We start from the raw sequence: 18,734 nt of genomic DNA on the forward strand, positions 1-18,734 counted from the left end.
ATTTGATCACGGATCATAAACCTCTAATTTCTCTTTTCCATCCTTCAGCATCTTTACCAAACAAAGCAGCCCATCACCTGCAATGCTGGGGTCTGTTTTTGTCGTGCTTCATTTATGACCCACTGCCCAACACGCTAATGCACGTGCTCTTTCTTGATTGCCAATTGAGACTGATCCAGCACTTGATCAGGATGAACTGTTGTGTTTCCATTTAGACTTCCAAGACCAAAACACCGTGGATGGTTTTTCCATTACCAATTCTTGAATTTCAGCAGCTGTCTCGGTCAATCCTGTCTTATATCAGGTTTTTCAATTTGTCCACCAAAGCTGGCTGGATAAACCACTGGACCAAGCATCTGATCCCTCGCATAATTATTATGCTCTTTGTCACCAGTGTTGTGATCCCATCCACATTGCGGCAGGACATCATCCACCTTCTCCACCTGGTGCATTTCTCATACAAACTTGTTAGCCTGCTGCCACGTTTTGGCTGGGCATCGACAATGAGATCACGCGTATTTGTCAGCCTGCCCACAGTGGGTCAACCATTAGGTGGCACCATGGGTATCTCTTTCCTCGTGGTCCATGCCACTCCTGGGAGTGTATTCATGCTGATTTTGTGGGCCCGTACCTTAACTCCTGTTGGCTTGTAGTGGTTAATACTTTCTCAAAACTCCCTTATGCGGTTCATTATGTGTCCATATCCACAGCGGCTATGGTCACGGCCCTCTGAAAGATTTTTTCCTTAGAAGGATTGCTGCATACGATTGTGACACACAACGGCCCATAGCTTTTTTATCAAGATTTTGGTACAAAGAGTGGCTTCTGGTACGTTATAACCCCTCCTTTTCATCTCCAGTCCAATGATGAGGCAGAGCGGCTCATCTGTACTTTCAAAACTCAGAAGAAAAAATATGTCAGTCAGTCTTCTCCTGATGAAGCTGTTGATAGGTTCTTGAGTTCATATAGGTTCACTTCAGGCAGCAACTGCAGCCCAGCAGAGCTGCTTCATGGCCACCAGCCATGTACACTACTCCATCTGCTTCAGCCGATGCCCAGTCACCCGCTGATGCCTACCTCACAGCAAATCTGTCTGGACTCCACTGTCTAGGCCAGAGGGTTTGGCCAGCGCTCTAAGTGGATACCGAAGATCATCCATCATGATGAGGCCCACTGCCTCTGCGTCATGTGCACCTCCAATGGCTTGGTGTCATGATACTAAGACCAGCTCCATCTGTACATGACTGACCACAGACCAGAGAGCACTCTGCCCCTGCAGCCACCTCCACCATGTGGATTGGTACCTGCAGCAGGGTCCATGCCCTCTCTGGCTCTTGTGTCATCTTCGTTCTCAGTGCCGCCAACACCGGGCTAAGAAGTCATCGCCATGCCTCCTCCATCTCTGTAGCCCATCGCTGATGCCGCCTTCTCTACTGCCTCCATCGCTAAGTGCCTGTCCAGATGTGGACATGGATACTACGCCTCCATTGCTGGTGTACCCTTATGGTCTCGTGTGGGGAGTGAGCACTGCACCTGGCCACGCCCACGCCATTTCAGAGCATAATCTCCGGCGATGGCATGACATATTCTCCACTGCAAACACTTTTACCCAAGGGGGAAGGAGTGTTGTAATGCTACAGAGGGAGCACACAAAATCAAACAGCTTGCATCTTCACAACCTACCTAATGTGCTGCACATTGGCACAGAATGGAACAGCAAGCACGGCACCGTGTATAAAACAGCCTTACATACCCTGACGCATCAGGCCCTCGGCAGGACTAATGTTTACCTGACAATTGTAAGCTCAGCTGTTAGATTGTGCTTTACAGTATTCTCTGGTTAAGTGTGATTGTACTGATTCCTAATTCAAGCAGTGTCTCAGTGTATCCCTTCATGTGAAAGCAGAATAAAAGTTGGATGGTGTGAATCCTGATGTTGTGTTTCTACAACATTATAATAAAAACTAAATTCAATTTTCTTTACTTCACTACTACATACAATCCCATTTGCATTTATTTTAGGCTACATGAAATATAAGGTTATAAGGATTTCATTTTAACATATTTATTTTGAAATACATAAAGTATAAAACAATTTCTAAAATACATTACTTATTAATAGCACAAACAGATTTGTACATTATGTTATTTTGTCTGGCACAGTTACTACTTCCAGGAAGTAATATATGTTTAAATACTATCTCACACAATAAAATACTCTTTTACATCCGATTGCACTTAAAACACAGCCCACGAGACTATAATCTTCATCTATATATATATATATATGTATGTACTAAAATAAAACTATCAGCATGTGAAATTGCTGAAGTGACACTTTTACATAAAAATAAGTCAGATTATTTTCAGCGTAGTTCAATGGACAGGAAAACACATTTGAACTGAAGGGAGTATATACTGCCAATGAAAAGAGCACTTTCAAAAGGAAAAACTTGCATAAGCTAATGTGTAAGCTTGACATAGCTTTCAAGGCACTGCCATCTTTTCACTCTCTCATTGCTCTTCCTCCATAGCAAATGTGATGTTTTTAGTTCCATAAAGTTTTAGGACTAAGACAGAGGAAGGTAGGATGTGGCAAAGAATAAGTGAATGATAAAGTAGACTGTGGATTGTGCTCTACTTGGTAGGAACATTATTATTATTTCTCACATACAAAACTTAAATACAAATGAAGATGAGGGATATTCTAACCATTACATAAAAATAGACATATGCATGAAATATTGTGAGAACTAACTCTGTAAAATTTCTTACCATATGATATAATTCATTTCCTTCCATATAACACATATTTACACGAATCAAATATTTTATCAGTGATAAAGAACAGCTACTGGGATCTTGTTGCAAATCACAGAGTAATATTATTGTAAATAAAATTTGCTTTGTTTTTGTCCAGACGCACAAAAAACATGTCACAGTATTCAGGATATATATAAGAAATGAGCAACTGCACGTAGAAATGGTACTTCTAGTAGTTTGAGATTTCTATCAGTACTGATACTTCTTTTTCATCAGCACTGACTCCAATATGTTCAACATTTCATTTTGTATTTTTAAGGATATGAGAATCATGAGAATTACATGCAGTAAGCAAGGACTTTACAACACAAGGTATATGTTCCAAGTGACGATGTAGCTCATCAGGGATGGGATCACTATGGTGATAGTGATTTGTTGTCCCATCTCTATTAGTGAACATCAGCCCACTACTATTTGCATCAATAGTGAGTAATGTATGGTCCCTGAATGTGATTTGGATCTTTCCTGAAGAGAGCTGCAAAATAAAGATGTTCTCTCTTAGAGTAAGAATAGTATATTTTACTGCAATAACATAATACAGTTATGTAGCAACAAACACTCAACTTTCCATACAAGAATACAAGTGAAACCTAAGATAACAACACATATCAACCACACAATTTTTGAAATGTTACCAGTAAGAGAGAGAGAGAGAGAGAGAGAGAGAGAGAGAGAGAGAGAGAGAGAGAGATAGATAGTAGCAATGGAGAATAAGATCATTATGCATACACCCACACAGCATACACTTCATTATCTAACACTCCATAAACTCTGTATTGATTTTTAAATTTAAATGAAAAACTGAAGTTCCTTTCAGTCATTAATTTAAAATGATATACAATGAAACACAAAATAACAATGGCCTCATAAAGAAAAATGTACATTATTAATTGAGTATTTTAAAACTTTAATACAGCATGAAATATGACAAGGTGGAACAAGTCCACTTGCTTTCATATTATTTCTAATACAAATGGTATTCATTTTCTTTCTTATATTTGTACAACTATAGCTTGAAATGTCAACACTATTTTACAAGATGAACTGTCCTCATGCATATGCTACTAAAAGGATAACTTAAATTTGTTACCACAATACAAAAATTCTTTGTAGGTATATTTTATTTTCAAGGATATATTCAACATTTAAGATTTCAAAATTTCAAACCCACTAATATGTTTCTCATTTTTATACAGGATGATTAAATAAGAAAGAACAGATTTCAATTGTTTATTACAGACAAGCTATAAAACATAGAGGAAGAGTCAAAGTCCTGACACAGCTGCACTGTTGTTTATTTGTAGCAACCAGGTGAGTATACCACAAGAGAAATTATTTTATGTGCTGGAATTTGTGTGAAGTCAATTCATAGATGAAGTACACCGTGCAGTCCAGTGTCGATTCAGCAAGAAGCACCTCTACACAAGCAGAATTATGACTGGTATACCAAATTCTTGTTAGTTGGTTGCATACGCAAAGGGAAGAGCATTGGTCGGCCATGCATGTCTGATGAAAATATCGAGCATAACTGAGATGTGTTCACAAGGAGCCCTCAGAAGTCCAAAACACGGGCTGGCTACCAGACCTGACACCTTACAATTTTTTTTCTGTGGAGGTACATAAAAAGACAGTATTTGTCCCACCTACAACAACTACTCTTTAAAGACTGAGAAATCAAACTGCTGAAGCTGTCGATTCAAAAAACAAGGAAATGTTGATTTGTGTGTGGAATGAAATGGACTACTGTTTTGATGTTTTACAAGCAATGCATGGTGCTCATGTTTAGTGTATGATAGAGTGCCTGTGTGAACATAAAACTTTTAACCTTCCTCTATTTGGTGATATGTGCAATGTGTTTCTACCTTTCACAATTGGTCTATAACAAACAAGTGAAATCTGTTCTTTCTTTTTGAACCACCCTGTATTTCATTTTAGTCTTTTTTGTCTTCTACATCTTTTTTCAAAATTTTATAGTTTGAAATGTGCCACATTCAAACACATTTTCACAAATAACACAAGTTCCACAATTTGTAGAAATTAAAATTAGGAAATCCGGCATTATTCTTTTGTAACTGTGATTGTTCTGTTGCTAAAAGTATATCTGATTACTGAGAAAACATGTTAATGAGAAATTTCAAATTAATATTTAGTTTCTGAAATAACTGTGGTGGGCTTTATTAGAAAACGTGGAATAAATTTGTCTGCCTAAAAAAATCTGTCCATAAAAGTAAAACCCAACATTAACATTATTTAAAAAGTCAGACAGCCAGCAAGTAAATTAAATAAACTTCATTTCTGAAATTGTAAAACAATATTCAGCAATTTCTGCATTTATACCATTATTAAAAATGTAACTACTCTGGTTTTTAAGATTTTATGAATAATTTGTAGAATATTTTCTAAGCAATTCTGCAAGAACTGTGGACAATGGCATATGCAGTCTTCATCAGCTTTGCTAATGAGTCATTGGGAGTTGGTAACCAATAAGAGAGTCATGGACAAGTCTCCATAAACTACATATTCATGATCAGAACAGTCATTGTTAGTTGCCAATCATATGAATGGGTTTTTGCCTCCCTGTAGTTTTTAAATAGTAATGAACAAGGAGATCTACAGTCTGAGCTTAATTTTAGAGTGGACTCTGAAAATGTGTAAAGTTTAATTTAAATATCTGCAGCTTAAACATAGTTAATCTAAATTACTACTATTATCTACTACATCACTAATATAGGTGGAAAGAGAACCTCAAGCAAAAAAAAGCAGTTAAGTAACATAACAATCGTCTACAGATAAATGGCAGTATTATAATACAGTTCTCCAATGATACTTAACAGATGAATAACACATCCCTTAAGAATATTGACAGAGGACAGAACAATAAATTCTGAAAGAAGTCTGTTTTAAATGATATATTCACTCTACACTCACATGTAGAAAAAACAAATTCAATCATGTGACGGCATCTGTATCTACCCAAGACCTAGTTCTTTAACTATTTGGGAGATACTGTTGGATATTTCAGTGTTGACAATGTGTGGCTTTTCATTCATATGAAGTGATAAGTGCAGGGGAAATATAATGAGAGGAAGAATATTGCCACATGGAATCTGGAATCAAGTGCCAGTTACAAGAGCATGGTCATCTTTATAAATCTACATCTACATCTACATTTATACTCCGCAAGCCACCCAACGGTGTGTGGCGGAGTGCACTTTACGTGCCACTGTCATTACCTCCCCTTCCTGTTCCAGTCGCGTATGGTTCGCGGGAAGAACGACTGTCTGAAAGCCTGGACTACACTGGACTAAACTGCCTGACTCCACAGAGGGTATTGATATTTGTACATGTATAGATTGTCCCAGTACATTGGAATATTTCATAAATAAGAATGTCCTAAAACTTTCTAGGAATCACCACAAATGCCACATGATAAATAACTGCAGATGGTGGAAATTGAAACAGTGCCTGTAACTGTTATATCACAGTGCATGATGCATAGCATGCGGGATACCCCCCCCCCCCCCCCCCTCCGAAACAGTGACCTGCTGTTGCAGACTGGACTATAGATTCCTGGATCTGGATCTAATCTGCAGTTCCTCATATCATGACACTGATGTATCTTTTTATGCTGATCGTGTTGCATGTCCTCATAGTCACTGTGAAGTTCAAGTGGAGTTACTTCCCTAACAGTATTGCAATCACCAGATGAGTCTTCTTGCTTCTTGAACTGGAAGCCCCATCATTGACCTGGGGTTCAGAATTACAATAGGACATGCAAAGGACATGGATGACATCTCTGTTCTTTAATTTCCTCAGCGTAGCATCATCATCCTTGGCGATATCTGAAAAGCATTTACAAGGTGGGGAAAACAAAACTGGCCCAGAAAAAAATTATAAGACTGAAGTGGAACTGACTCTTGTTAATGAAATGAAAACTGCTAATCACAGAAAACACTGGAAACTTCAATGTGTTGACTTCTGCCACTGGTTTCTGAATGAAGCAGAATGAGGAGTTTTGGATTCTCAGTTTTTCATATCTTCAGATGAGGTATGGTTAAGCCAATCAGGGTTTGTGAATCCAGAGAACAAGTGATATTATGCATCAGGAAATCCCCATCAGTACCCTGAAGGGCAATTTTATAATCTCAAGATTGGTGTATAATCTCAAGATTGCTGTATAATCTCTCAAGATTGGTGTTTGGTGCACAGTGTCTGGTGTCTGCATTGTAACATTGTCCTTTCACCGAAAAATTAATGCTAATGGGTATGTCTGGAAACTGTTTAGTCCATATGTGGATCAACTCACAGAAGATGACTGACTGTATGGATATTTTTGGCAATGACAGAACAACAGCACACACCAGCTTGACAACATTGTCACATGTGCATGATGTGTTCAGTGGGGTGATGACAATCTGCAGAGGTACTGCACTCACCCGGCCATCTCGATTGCCTGATTTATCTCCCTGTGATTTTTACCTGTGGAGCAAATTGAAGGGTCGAGTGGACTTAAATAATCCTTACACACTGCAAGTTCTATTACAGGACACTGAAAACGCTATTGCTGCTATCCCTCAGGCAGAGCTGTTATGCATGTTACAGTTTGATAAATCAAGCAAAGTGTGGCATTGAAGTCAATGGTGGCCACTTACAGCATCTTCTGTGATGTTCATTTACAAGGATCAATCCTGCTCTAGTCATACTGTAAATATTTTCTGGGCCAGTTTTACTTTGTCCACCTTGTACGATTCAGTTAAGAGCCAATGTAGCACCTTCATAGGTTTTATGATAGCCTGGCCCTGTGCATCGGTGTAAAAATCTGTACACAGCCACATGGATTGTAGTTCAAAGGACAGCGTTTGCTGTCACATCCTTACCATGGGTATCCAAGGTCTTTATATATGCTAACTGTCTTGCTTGTTCAGTTCTAGTGACAAACTGTTTCATGTACTTATCCTGAGCATCATCACATTAAAATAGAAAGAAACTATTCATCATATTTAATCTTCTCATCTGTGGATGAGGAAACATAAAGAGTGATACCTATGGTATTTTACACTGTTGTGCTTGATGCAGTATTCCAGTCTCTCTGTTCTACATCAAACTACTCTCAGAGCATATCTATCAACTTCTTACTAAAATTTTCCACGTGGCCATTTAGCTGCAGGTGGTAGGTAATTGTCATCCTATGAACAATAATATTGCATTGTCAAATTTCATCTGAAACCAGTCTTGACTGAATCACTTTTTCATGATCAGAGATCATTACATGCGGAGCTCCATCTTCAAAATTACTTCTACTAGAAACCAGGTAATTTCCAGAGAGTCACCTGTCAGTAAAGCCTCGGTGAGAGCAGGGCAAACGAGATAATAGAGCATGCTACTATTTACTTATTCTCATTTGTCAGCTTAGGAAACCTCCCCAAGAGGTCAATTCCAATCTGGTGAAATAGAGCAATTGCAGGAAGAATTTATACCATATGACTTGGGGGGCGGGGGCGGGGGCGGGGGGGGGGGGGGGCGGGGGGGTAAGAGTACGTGTATGCTGCATCATAGCTTGGACCTCGCTGCACGCTGCTGGTACATCGCACCTTGCTGGGAGCCTTGGTGCATTTACACTGTACCCTCATTGCTGGCACAGCTCTTTACTTGCAGCCAGGAGTAGTCAACCCTGCAGCTGTTCATAACTAGCAGTGTGCATTTACCTGTAGTGGTGTGAAGCATAAAAGATATTCCATGCATCATCTGATGACAGTGATAGTGATTCGTTTGCCGTAATTTTGGTTATTGCCAAGGAGAATAAAAAGAGGAAGTATGGAGTGCATCCTATGAACGCAGAATGTCGTAAGTATGGGTCCTTTCACCAGTTCTATTGAAAGCTCAAAAAGTATCCAGAGCACTTCTTCAGGCAGTTGCGAATGTCGCAACCTAGTTTTCAATATATCTGAAATATTATTGGACCAGAAATGGCTAAGCACATGGTACTGCAATTTCTGTGGAGGAGCAACTGGTGCCGAATCTGCGGTAATACTTCACCACTTTTTATTTAATTCTACTTTACGTACCACATCTAGCATCTGTCACATGTAGCCCATTTCCTTAAAGTCAATACATTGTCAGGTAAAACTGTGGTACTAACTTCAAACATGTCAAACCTAATGGTTAATGACAGATCCTATTTAATATTTTTCTGTTAGATGACTGTAAATTACAAGGTTTCTAACAATTTTTGTACTAGCAAAAAATAATAATAAAAATAAATAGTTTTCTGATAGTTTTATTTTAATCAGTTCTAACATTAAAAGTGTAAAAAATAAATAAATAAATAAATAAAAATAAATAAATAAATTTATCTGATCCCTTTTTTTAAGCACAACTCTAATGTGGGTCTGTGATATTTACAAAACTTGCTTCACTCTCCCCTGGACAATCATCGTCTCTACCACCAGGTATGTCAATTGTGTGACACCTGAGTGTAAAGTATATACATTAAAAGCTGTAGAGTGTTTGTCATGTCGCTGGATCCATGGTGGCTGCTAATGTTTAATGTGGATCTACCGAAACCTGTATGAGTTGGGGCATAGCATGTGCGTTCGCACAAGAAGGTCAATGGCCAATAGTCATATTTTAACTATATACAAAGGTAGTATCTATTCCCAAAAGAACAGATACCATTGGTAGATTAATCTGCCATGAGTAATGAGAGTGATGGGCAAACATCTATAAGGCGCACTACGAATGTAGTGGTGTGGACATGTTGGGAATGTGGGTCTCACGAGGAGTGTGCAAGGTATAAGTCCCTGTAGGCGCACCATCCTCTGTGCCCTCGGTGGCTCAGATGGATAGAGCGTATGTCATGTAAGCAGGAGATCCCTGGTTCAAGTCCCAGTCGGGGCACGCATTTTCAACATGTCCCCAATGTCGTATATCAATGCCTGTTTGTAGCTAGGGTGTCGATTTAATTATAATTTCATTCTAGAGAAGCTGCATCGATGGTATCTGTCCTTTCGGAAACAGATACTAGTTTCATATATAGTTAAAATATGGCTACCCGGCCATTGTCCTCCTTGTGCGAATGCACACGCTATGCTCCAACTTGTACGGGAGTTGGTAGATTAATCTGCCACGAATAATGAGTGCGATGGGCAAAGATCTATAAGGCGCGCTACGAATGTAGTGGTGTGGACATGTTGGGAATGTGGGTTTCACGGGGAGTGTGTAAGGGATAAGTCCCTGCAGGTGCACCATCCTCTGTGCCCTGGGTGGCTCAGATGGATAGAGCATCTGCCATGTAAGCAGGATATCTCGGGTTCGATTCCCAGTCGGGGCACACATTTTCAACATGTCCCTCACGTTATATACCAACGCCTGTTTGAAGCTAGGGTGTCAATTTAATTATCATTTCATTCTGTCAGAACTCTAACTTAAAGAAGCAGATGGGTAAATTTTTTCGTAGATCTAATGGACCTTTAATGACAGTGGGGACGCCACATCCTAAAGCTGAGTTTTTGGTGGACAAAAGAAAGGGCCAACACAAAGGACTTTACAATATTGATACATTAAAGAAATTCATATGACCTCAGGAGAATGTGATCCTTTGTACAGGAACCGAATTCCCTACGACAGCTACTATACTTATATCAAGTTCAGCAGTAGCAATAGCAAGACAATGTGTGTGTAATTGCTACACAGAGCAAAGGAATAAATCTTATAAAACATTAAGCACAAAAATACAAATTACTTACAAGGACTATATTGTGTATTCATATGAATACATACATATGATTCACACGATAGTATGTGATTGATAGTGATGTTAAGATGCCCGACTACAAATGACTGATGTGTGACTACCAAATCTCTATAGAGTATGAATAAGGGAGTGTTAAGATCAATTTCTGGGGCCTTATCAGTGAAACTGTGACAAGTCAATTCTGTAGGGCACACTTACCACTCTTTGTCCTCCAGTATCACATTGAAATACTCATTAGGTAGATGACATTGGGGAAGGAGGTGGGAAGGAAATTAAGTCTTTGGAGTCTACTGTCTTTCTTTCTTCGATCTGAACATGCCTATTGTTATTCTTTCCCTATCTCTCATCTGATAGGAGTGCCAACACTATTCTCCCTCTTTCCAGATGCATATGTTATTGTTGCAGTAACCCTTCCTTTATCCATACCACATAGTGGCTATTACAACCTATTTTCACAGGAGGAAGTCGGAATTGTTTGGTATCACACACATAATGCACGGTCATGGACAGATGACACAGACCATTAGAGTTAATTCAATCGTACCTAAGGCACAAGTTAGGAATGGCACATTATTGGGTGGGACGGGGGGAGTAAAAATAGTATGTATGACTCTGGAAAGGATATTATGATGTCCTAAAATGTAAATACACACGGTAAGGTGCATATGACAGAGGTATATGGCAATTGTTGTTGCTTGGTTAATACGAAGAAAGTGCCACTATTACACTACAGACACTTCTTTTTATGTACAGATATAAGACACAAATGTAAGCACAGTACAGCCACAAGGCACGATGAAGAACGAATATTTTACTGGTGGGAAGAAGCCATTTACACTTTTGATGTCATGACTTGGAGGTGCCGTGGATGCCAAAGAAGAGGAGGTTATGACAAGAATGGCTAATGTTTTGAAAAGAAAAACACTTGGAATTACTTAATTACTTATGTACTTACTTCTTGACTTTGGGATACTAATGATCTGTCTGACAATGAGTCTGGTTATTAAGAGCTCAAATGTGAATGTTTAATTGATATGCTGAAAGTGTTATGGGGACTGTTAAATACAAAATGATTTTGAAAAGAAGTGGTTACGTGATTTCGTAGCTAGTGAGAAGCAAATGTAATCTTCCGTTATCACAGCGCTTTCCTGCAACTGGTGATTAAGTTCGATGCAGATACGAGTGGCACTACATAGCATGACAAACAACTTCAAAAAATGACACGAGTGTAGAAATGGAAATCTTAATGATAAAGGTAATTACAAACATACAAACACATGACTGACAGATCACATTCACAGAATTGGTACCCTGGTTAAGAACCCTCCAGCAGTGAATACCAGCGTAGCATTCCAAATTACAGCAGACTTGGCAAAAAATTCACAGTTGAAAGAAATCAATTATGTAAATTCAAGAATAGCTTCACGACTTGAACCTAAAAAAAGGATGAATAAACCCATAGTGTATGGAGTACCAACATGAAAGCTGAAAACTTCTCTCTGTAACCAATCAAAATTGGATGCATGTTATGTGGAATGTTTTATTCAAATTAGTTTATAGTACCACATCCTGAAATACTTACTATTCCTTGTGAACACTACAGTCAATTTCTCTCTCTCTCTCTCTCTCTCTCTCTCTCTCTCTCTCTCTCTCTCTCTCTCTCGCGCGTGTGTGTGTGTGTGTGTGCGTGTGCGTGCGCACAATGGCACACATTTGCACATAACTGATAGCAGGAAAAACAACTGCAAGCCAAGAACTAAGGTAAAGGGATATTCTTACTAATGTTAGAGGATGAGGTGCTGCTCATGGGTTTGAGGGATTCTATGACAAGATATTGGAAATGAGACATCAGGAGATTAATCAATCTTGGGTGAAAGAATTCTCAGAATGTGCAACATATTAGCAGGTCACCATCACCGATGTCATCATTGTCATCATCATCTACATCTACCCATCTACTCTGCAAACAACTGTGAAGTGAATGGCAGAGAGTACGTCTCACTGTACCACTTACTAGGACTTTTTGATGGGGCTCATCAACAATTGTTGAAGATCTAAGTCTCCTCCAATGATGACAGTATGATTGGGGAACTTACCTACTAGTAAACTTAGGTTTTCTCTCAAGATTTCAGTTACATCTGAAAGTCATTCTGGTGGTTGATAGAAGGATCTGATTATAAGTTAATGCTCATCTTTGGTATTGAGTCTTGCCCAGACAATCTCACATGCAGTTTCAATTTATATCTCTATCTTGATGGATTTTAGTTTCTTGTCAACAGTGAGAAATACCATTTACCGTTAGCCTATACTTTCGATACAGGCTTAAATTTACCGCAAATAATTCACTGCTATCGATTTTGGGCCTTGGCCAGTTTTCTGTACATAATATAATGTGAGCTCCACAGCATTTTAGGAGTGCTTCAAATTTTTTGACACTTTACTGCCATTGCTTCAGCAGTTAACCACTACGATTTTAATACTGGATCTTATGCTGTCACCTTTGGGTCCCCTACAGCTATCGTTATCTGGACTGGATGACAAGCTGCCTACTCTAAAAACCCTGTGTGCACCGTACACACAGTCAGCTACCTGGGTAGCAGCCTCTGATTGTAAAAGTGCACATCTGACCTGTTTAGAGGGACCATACAGTTCTTAACCCTATGGTGCAAGTTGAGGAAGTCACAGCCTAGATTGTCACAGAACATCCGAAGACTCTGGTTCAATCCTTCCACTTGTCTTAGAACTAGGAGGCCACGATAAGTACTGAGGCTATGCTGCAAATTGTGACCTTCACTGAAACTCCATAGCAAGGCTAATTTTCTCAATCTTTTCTACGAAGTATGATCCAGACGATAAGCATCAATTGTTCCAAAGTGCGTCAAAATCTGCAATTGGTTGCACCTTGTTCCCTCACTTGCCAGCAGCTTAGCCTTTTCAACATGCTGAATGAGTCAGTGAATCACACTCACTGAGTGCACCAATTTCCTTATCATTATGCACTGTATGTTCGAATTGCCGACACTTAATAGACTCCAACCATTTCTCATTTGCTCTCTCTTTATACAGCACACAACAAGTTTGCCAACAGGTGGACACTTCCAGACTTAGTTTTGGTTTCAGTGAAAGACAGCACCTTCAACTTGTTCATTAGGAGGACTGGTATAACACACTGAGTTCTTTCTGGTCCTGTCTCCCTTGTACAGGGTGCCTTGACCTACTACTGACCTGCCACTCAGTCAAGTGGATGAATAGTGACAGATCCTGTACTTCCTGTAGTAGAGACAGGATCCAGAGGAGAGGATAGTTGTTGAGGCACTTTGGTATCTCTAATACACGAGTCTCAAGAGCTCTCCCAACACACCAATTTGCAGCAACTCCCAATCATTTGACAATAAACAGGGTGATTTCCAACTGCTTTAAATGTAAACTAAGTCACACCATGTCCGAGAACAATGTTCTGCGTTGTGGCTGGTGCTATGTTTTACAGAATAGTAAATAAATAACTTCAAAACAGTTCTGCTGATTCTCTTTTAATTTCTAGATATGTTAAGCCAAAAGTATTAATAATTCCCTTTAAGAACTGGAGCATTTAGTACAATGAACGGGGTTAGTTCTCAAAAGTATATGTTTGCAAGAGTTTTAACTTCTAAAAACTATACCTATTTTTTCATGTAGTTATACAATAAAATTATGGAACGATTGTTTTTGAAAGACAATTCTGTTGACAAAAAGTATCTAAAATGTACAAATTATGTTTACAATTGACAATATAGTACAAGTTTTTTGTGGCACTTGCAAATGTTCGAAAATTCACAATATTTCACGATACACGTGAGTACTCACACAATCAGTGAACTAACAGTAAAATAAAATATCATAATTTCGAAATTCAAATTGGCATGTGAATCTGGCACACATGGCCTCACACAAAGGATAATTTGGGAGTTGGCTTGTATAAGGAGCAGGCTACTCAAATGTGAAAGATAATAATAAAAATAATAATAATAATGGCCAGGTGCATGTAGGATTCAGGCACTGAAGTTACATATGAACTTAATTATGTAAGTTCATGTAACCTAGGAATCGAGAATCTTGACCATTTTTGCCTATTATTGATGTTGATACTGGCACAATATCAGTTCCAGGATTCCAAGAATGTTTCAATGTCAGTAATATAAATGTGACTTCAAGTCTTGCAGGAGGCAGGAAGCCATTATTATAGTAATCGTTAGTTCTCCATTTAGGTGACTGTGTCACAATGGTAAAAGTCAAATATCAAGCAAAGAATGGCTTTATTGCTCATATGACATGCTTCGGAATTTATTCAGCATCAAATATCCAGCAGCCACTACTGCATGTAGATGTGGCATTTCAAGTTGTATGTTAAAGAAACACTTGAGACTAGTCTGTGAATATTTGTTTCACATGCAACTTGAAACGCCATATCTATGTGCAATAATGACTTCTGGATATCTGATGATGGACAAATTTCAAAACGCGACGTATGACCAATGAAGTTATTCCTTGCCTGGTGTTTGACTTTTACCACTGCGACTCAGCCAGCCTGAATTGAGAACTACTGATTGTTTTAATTTCAAGTTCCACATTGGGTCATAAATGACAGAGAAATATTTTTTTGTGTGATATAATTACAAATTTACAGTTTTCAGATTTTTTTTCCTTTGGCGGTACTGTGAAACCTTTCATTTTTCCAAATTTCATGATTCTGCACCAAAGGAAAGTGTCAGGCAGGTTTAGATGAGTGAGTCTGCGAGTATCAATATATGTGACCTTTGACTGCCCTGCTTAGAAGCACAGACAGATGCACAGACAGTCAGTCAGATAACAAATGACAAAAAGTTTTTTTTGTGTGATGTAATTACAAATTTACCTATTTCAGATTTTCCTTTGTTTCTATTGTGAAACTTTGTTTCTTGTCAAATTTCGTGATTCTATCCCAATAGGAAATATGCTATAGGTTTTGATGAGTGGGTTTGCAAGTATCAAAACGTGACATAAATGGCCCTGTACCTTTTAACTGGACATGCTTCAATTTTTGTACCACAAAGGGTCATAGACCTCTATAAGTGACATAAATTCCAACCTGATATGTCTACCCATTCCTAAGAAAAAGGAGTCTTAACAGACGGACAAACAGACAGAGCAAAAAAAAAAAAATATTTATTTCATGTGATATATTTACAAATTTAGAGTCTTTGGATGTTTTTTCTTTGGTTGTACTGTGAGACTTTCATTTTTCCAAATTTTATGATTCTAGGCCAATGGGAAGTACCCTATAGGTTTTGATAAGTGAGTTTGAGAGTATTAAAATATGTGACATAAATGGCCGTATCTTTTGACTGCACTGTCTTAGAAGTTTCAATGTTCCATACTGCCAAGGGACTGCAGACCTCAGTACGTGACATAAATTTCAACTTGATACATCTATCTGTTCCTGAGAAAAAGCATTTTTAACAGTCGCACACAGACAGTCAACAAAGCAATCTTATAAGGGTGTCGTTTTTACCGATTAAGGTACAGAACCCTAAAAACAAAGCAATCCTATAAGGGTGCCGTTTTTACCGATTAAGGTATAGAACCCTAAAAAGTAAGTAAACTGTTCATTATTTCAAAAGTAATTGCCACAACTGTTAATCCCTGTAAGACCAGATGGTCAATGCCTTCACAGAAAAAAGGTTGTAGTTTCCTGCGGAACTGTGACTACCCAGGCGTGCACCTCTTCATCCAAACCAAACTGGCGGCATGAATGTCTTTCTTCAGTGCTCCAAAAATATGGAAATTGCATGGGGAGAGATCAAGACTTTATGGAGGAAGTGTAACTGCTTCCCAATGAAACTTCTGCAGCATAGTCAAAATGGCATCATCATGCTGCAGTATAATACCTGTCCATGTATTGCCAAAGTTTGTTTTGACTACGCTGTAGAAGTTCCACTGCCAAGCCATTAACACATCCACCATACAGTCCAAAATCTCACCCCATGCAATTTCCATATTTTTGGAGCCCTGAAGAAAGACATTGTGGTTGTCAATTTTCTTCACATGATTCCGTAGGTAACTGCAAACATTTTTCCATGAAGGCATTGTCCATTGTCTCTCACATTGGAATAAATGTATTAACAGTTATGGCAGTTACTTTCGAAATAATGAACAGTTTACTTCCTTTTTACCATCTGTCTTGTTTTCATTTGACAGTCCCCATACACGTAAATACACTCCTGGGAATGGAAAAAAGAACATATTGACACCGGTATGTCAGACCCACCATACTTGCTCCGGACACTGCGAGAGGGCTGTACAAGCAATGATCACACGCACGGCACAGCGGACACACCAGGAACCGCGGTGTTGGCCGTCGAATGGCGCTAGCTGCGCAGCATTTGTGCACTGCCGCCGTCAGTGTCAGCCAGTTTGCCATGGCATACGGAGCTCCATCGCAGTCTTTAACACTGGTAGCATGCCGCGACAGCGTGGACGTGAACTGTATGTGCAGTTGACGGACTTTGAGCGAGGGCGTATAGTGGGCATGCGGGAGGCCGGGTGGATGTACCGCCAAATTGCTCAACACGTGGGGCGTGAGGTCTCCACAGTACATCGATGTTGTCGCCAGTGGTCGGCGGAAGGTGCACGTGCCCGTCGACCTGGGACCGGACCGCAGCGACGCACGGATGCACGCCAAGACCGTAGGACCCTACGCAGTGCCGTAGGGGACCGCACCGCCACTTCCCAGCAAATTAGAGACACTGTTGCTCCTGGGGTATCGGGGAGGACCATTCGCAACCGTCTCCATGAAGCTGGGCTACGGTCCCGCACACCGTTAGGCCGTCTTCCGCTCACGCCCCAACATCGTGCAGCCCGCCTCCAGTGGTGTCGCGACAGGCGTGAATGGAGGGACGAATGGAGACGTGTCGTCTTCAGCGATGAGAGTCGCTTCTGCCTTGGTGCCAATGATGGTCGTATGCGTGTTTGGCGCCGTGCAGGTGAGCGCCACAATCAGGACTGCATACGACCGAGGCACACAGGGCCAACACCCGGCATCATGGTGTGGGGAGCGATCTCCTACACTGGCCGTACACCACTGGTGATCGTCGAGGGGCCACTGAATAGTGCACGGTACATCCAAACCGTCATCGAACCCATCGTTCTACCATTCCTAGACCGGCAAGGGAACTTGCTGTTCCAACAGGACAATGCACGTCCGCATGTATCCCGTGCCACCCAACGTGCTCTAGAAGGTGTAAGTCAACTACCCTGGCCAGCAAGATCTCCGGATCTGTCCCCCATTGAGCATGTTTGGGACTGGATGAAGCGTTGTCGCACGCGGTCTGCACGTCCAGCTCGAACGCTGGTCCAACTGAGGCGCAAGGTGGAAATGGCATGGCAAGCCGTTCCACAGGACTACATCCAGCATCTCTACGATCGTCTCCATGGGAGAATAGCAGCCTGCATTGCAATGAAAGGTGGATATACACTGTACTAGTGCCGACATTGTGCATGCTCTGTTGCCTGTGTCTATGTGCCTGTGGTTCTGTCAGTGTGATCATGTGATGTATCTGACCCCAGGAATGTGTCAATAAAGTTTCCCCTTTCTGGGACAATGAATTCACGGTGTTCTTATTTCAATTTCCAGGAGTGTAAATGTGGAAATTGCACAGAATTTTTATTTAGATGAATTTGTAACACCTTCTCCACTGACATGCTAAAGCTGAACACTGCAGTATCAGTTTACCGCAATCAAAACTGTGTGAATCATATAGAATGATGGTAATGCAACCAGCAATAAAGATGGCTGTTTGTAGTGATTGTATTACACACCAAATGTCAAGCTTTTTCTCATCATAAAATGAGAAAAGTATATGTCAATGAGCTATATAAGGTACTTAAATGTAGTCTTTGACAACAAATCAGTCTCACTCTCAGAACTTAATACTGTCATGTGATACCTGAAACTGTTGTCTTGAGGAAATTGTCACAGAGAAAACATGCCAGTTTTTGTCACTACTGATTTACAGCAGCCACTCATAATCTAAATCTGAGCAAGCAGACAGGAGATAAGACATGACCTGGCATTTTATCTCGTGCACAGTATATTTTTTATTGACTTACTTGCAAATTACTATGTCCTTTTGGTTAGAAACAA

At 39.9% G+C, this 18,734-nt stretch overlaps 1 protein-coding gene across 1 annotated transcript in view; it reads right to left on the minus strand.

Moving 5' to 3' along the window:
• Window positions 1–2,141: 2,141 nt before the first annotated feature.
• LOC126475475 (serine/threonine-protein kinase PLK4) overlaps window positions 2,142–18,734 on the minus strand; it is a 245,383-nt gene continuing 228,790 nt past the window's right edge. Inside the window, exon 15 of the mRNA XM_050103366.1 lies at window positions 2,142–3,298. Within this exon, the coding sequence (XP_049959323.1) occupies window positions 3,065–3,298 (234 nt within the window). The 3' untranslated portion in view covers window positions 2,142–3,064. The remainder of the gene's footprint in view (window positions 3,299–18,734) is intronic.

Source organism: Schistocerca serialis, chromosome 4 (assembly GCF_023864345.2).
Source record: "Schistocerca serialis cubense isolate TAMUIC-IGC-003099 chromosome 4, iqSchSeri2.2, whole genome shotgun sequence".
In the NCBI taxonomy this organism is placed as follows: Eukaryota; Metazoa; Arthropoda; class Insecta; order Orthoptera; family Acrididae; genus Schistocerca; species Schistocerca serialis.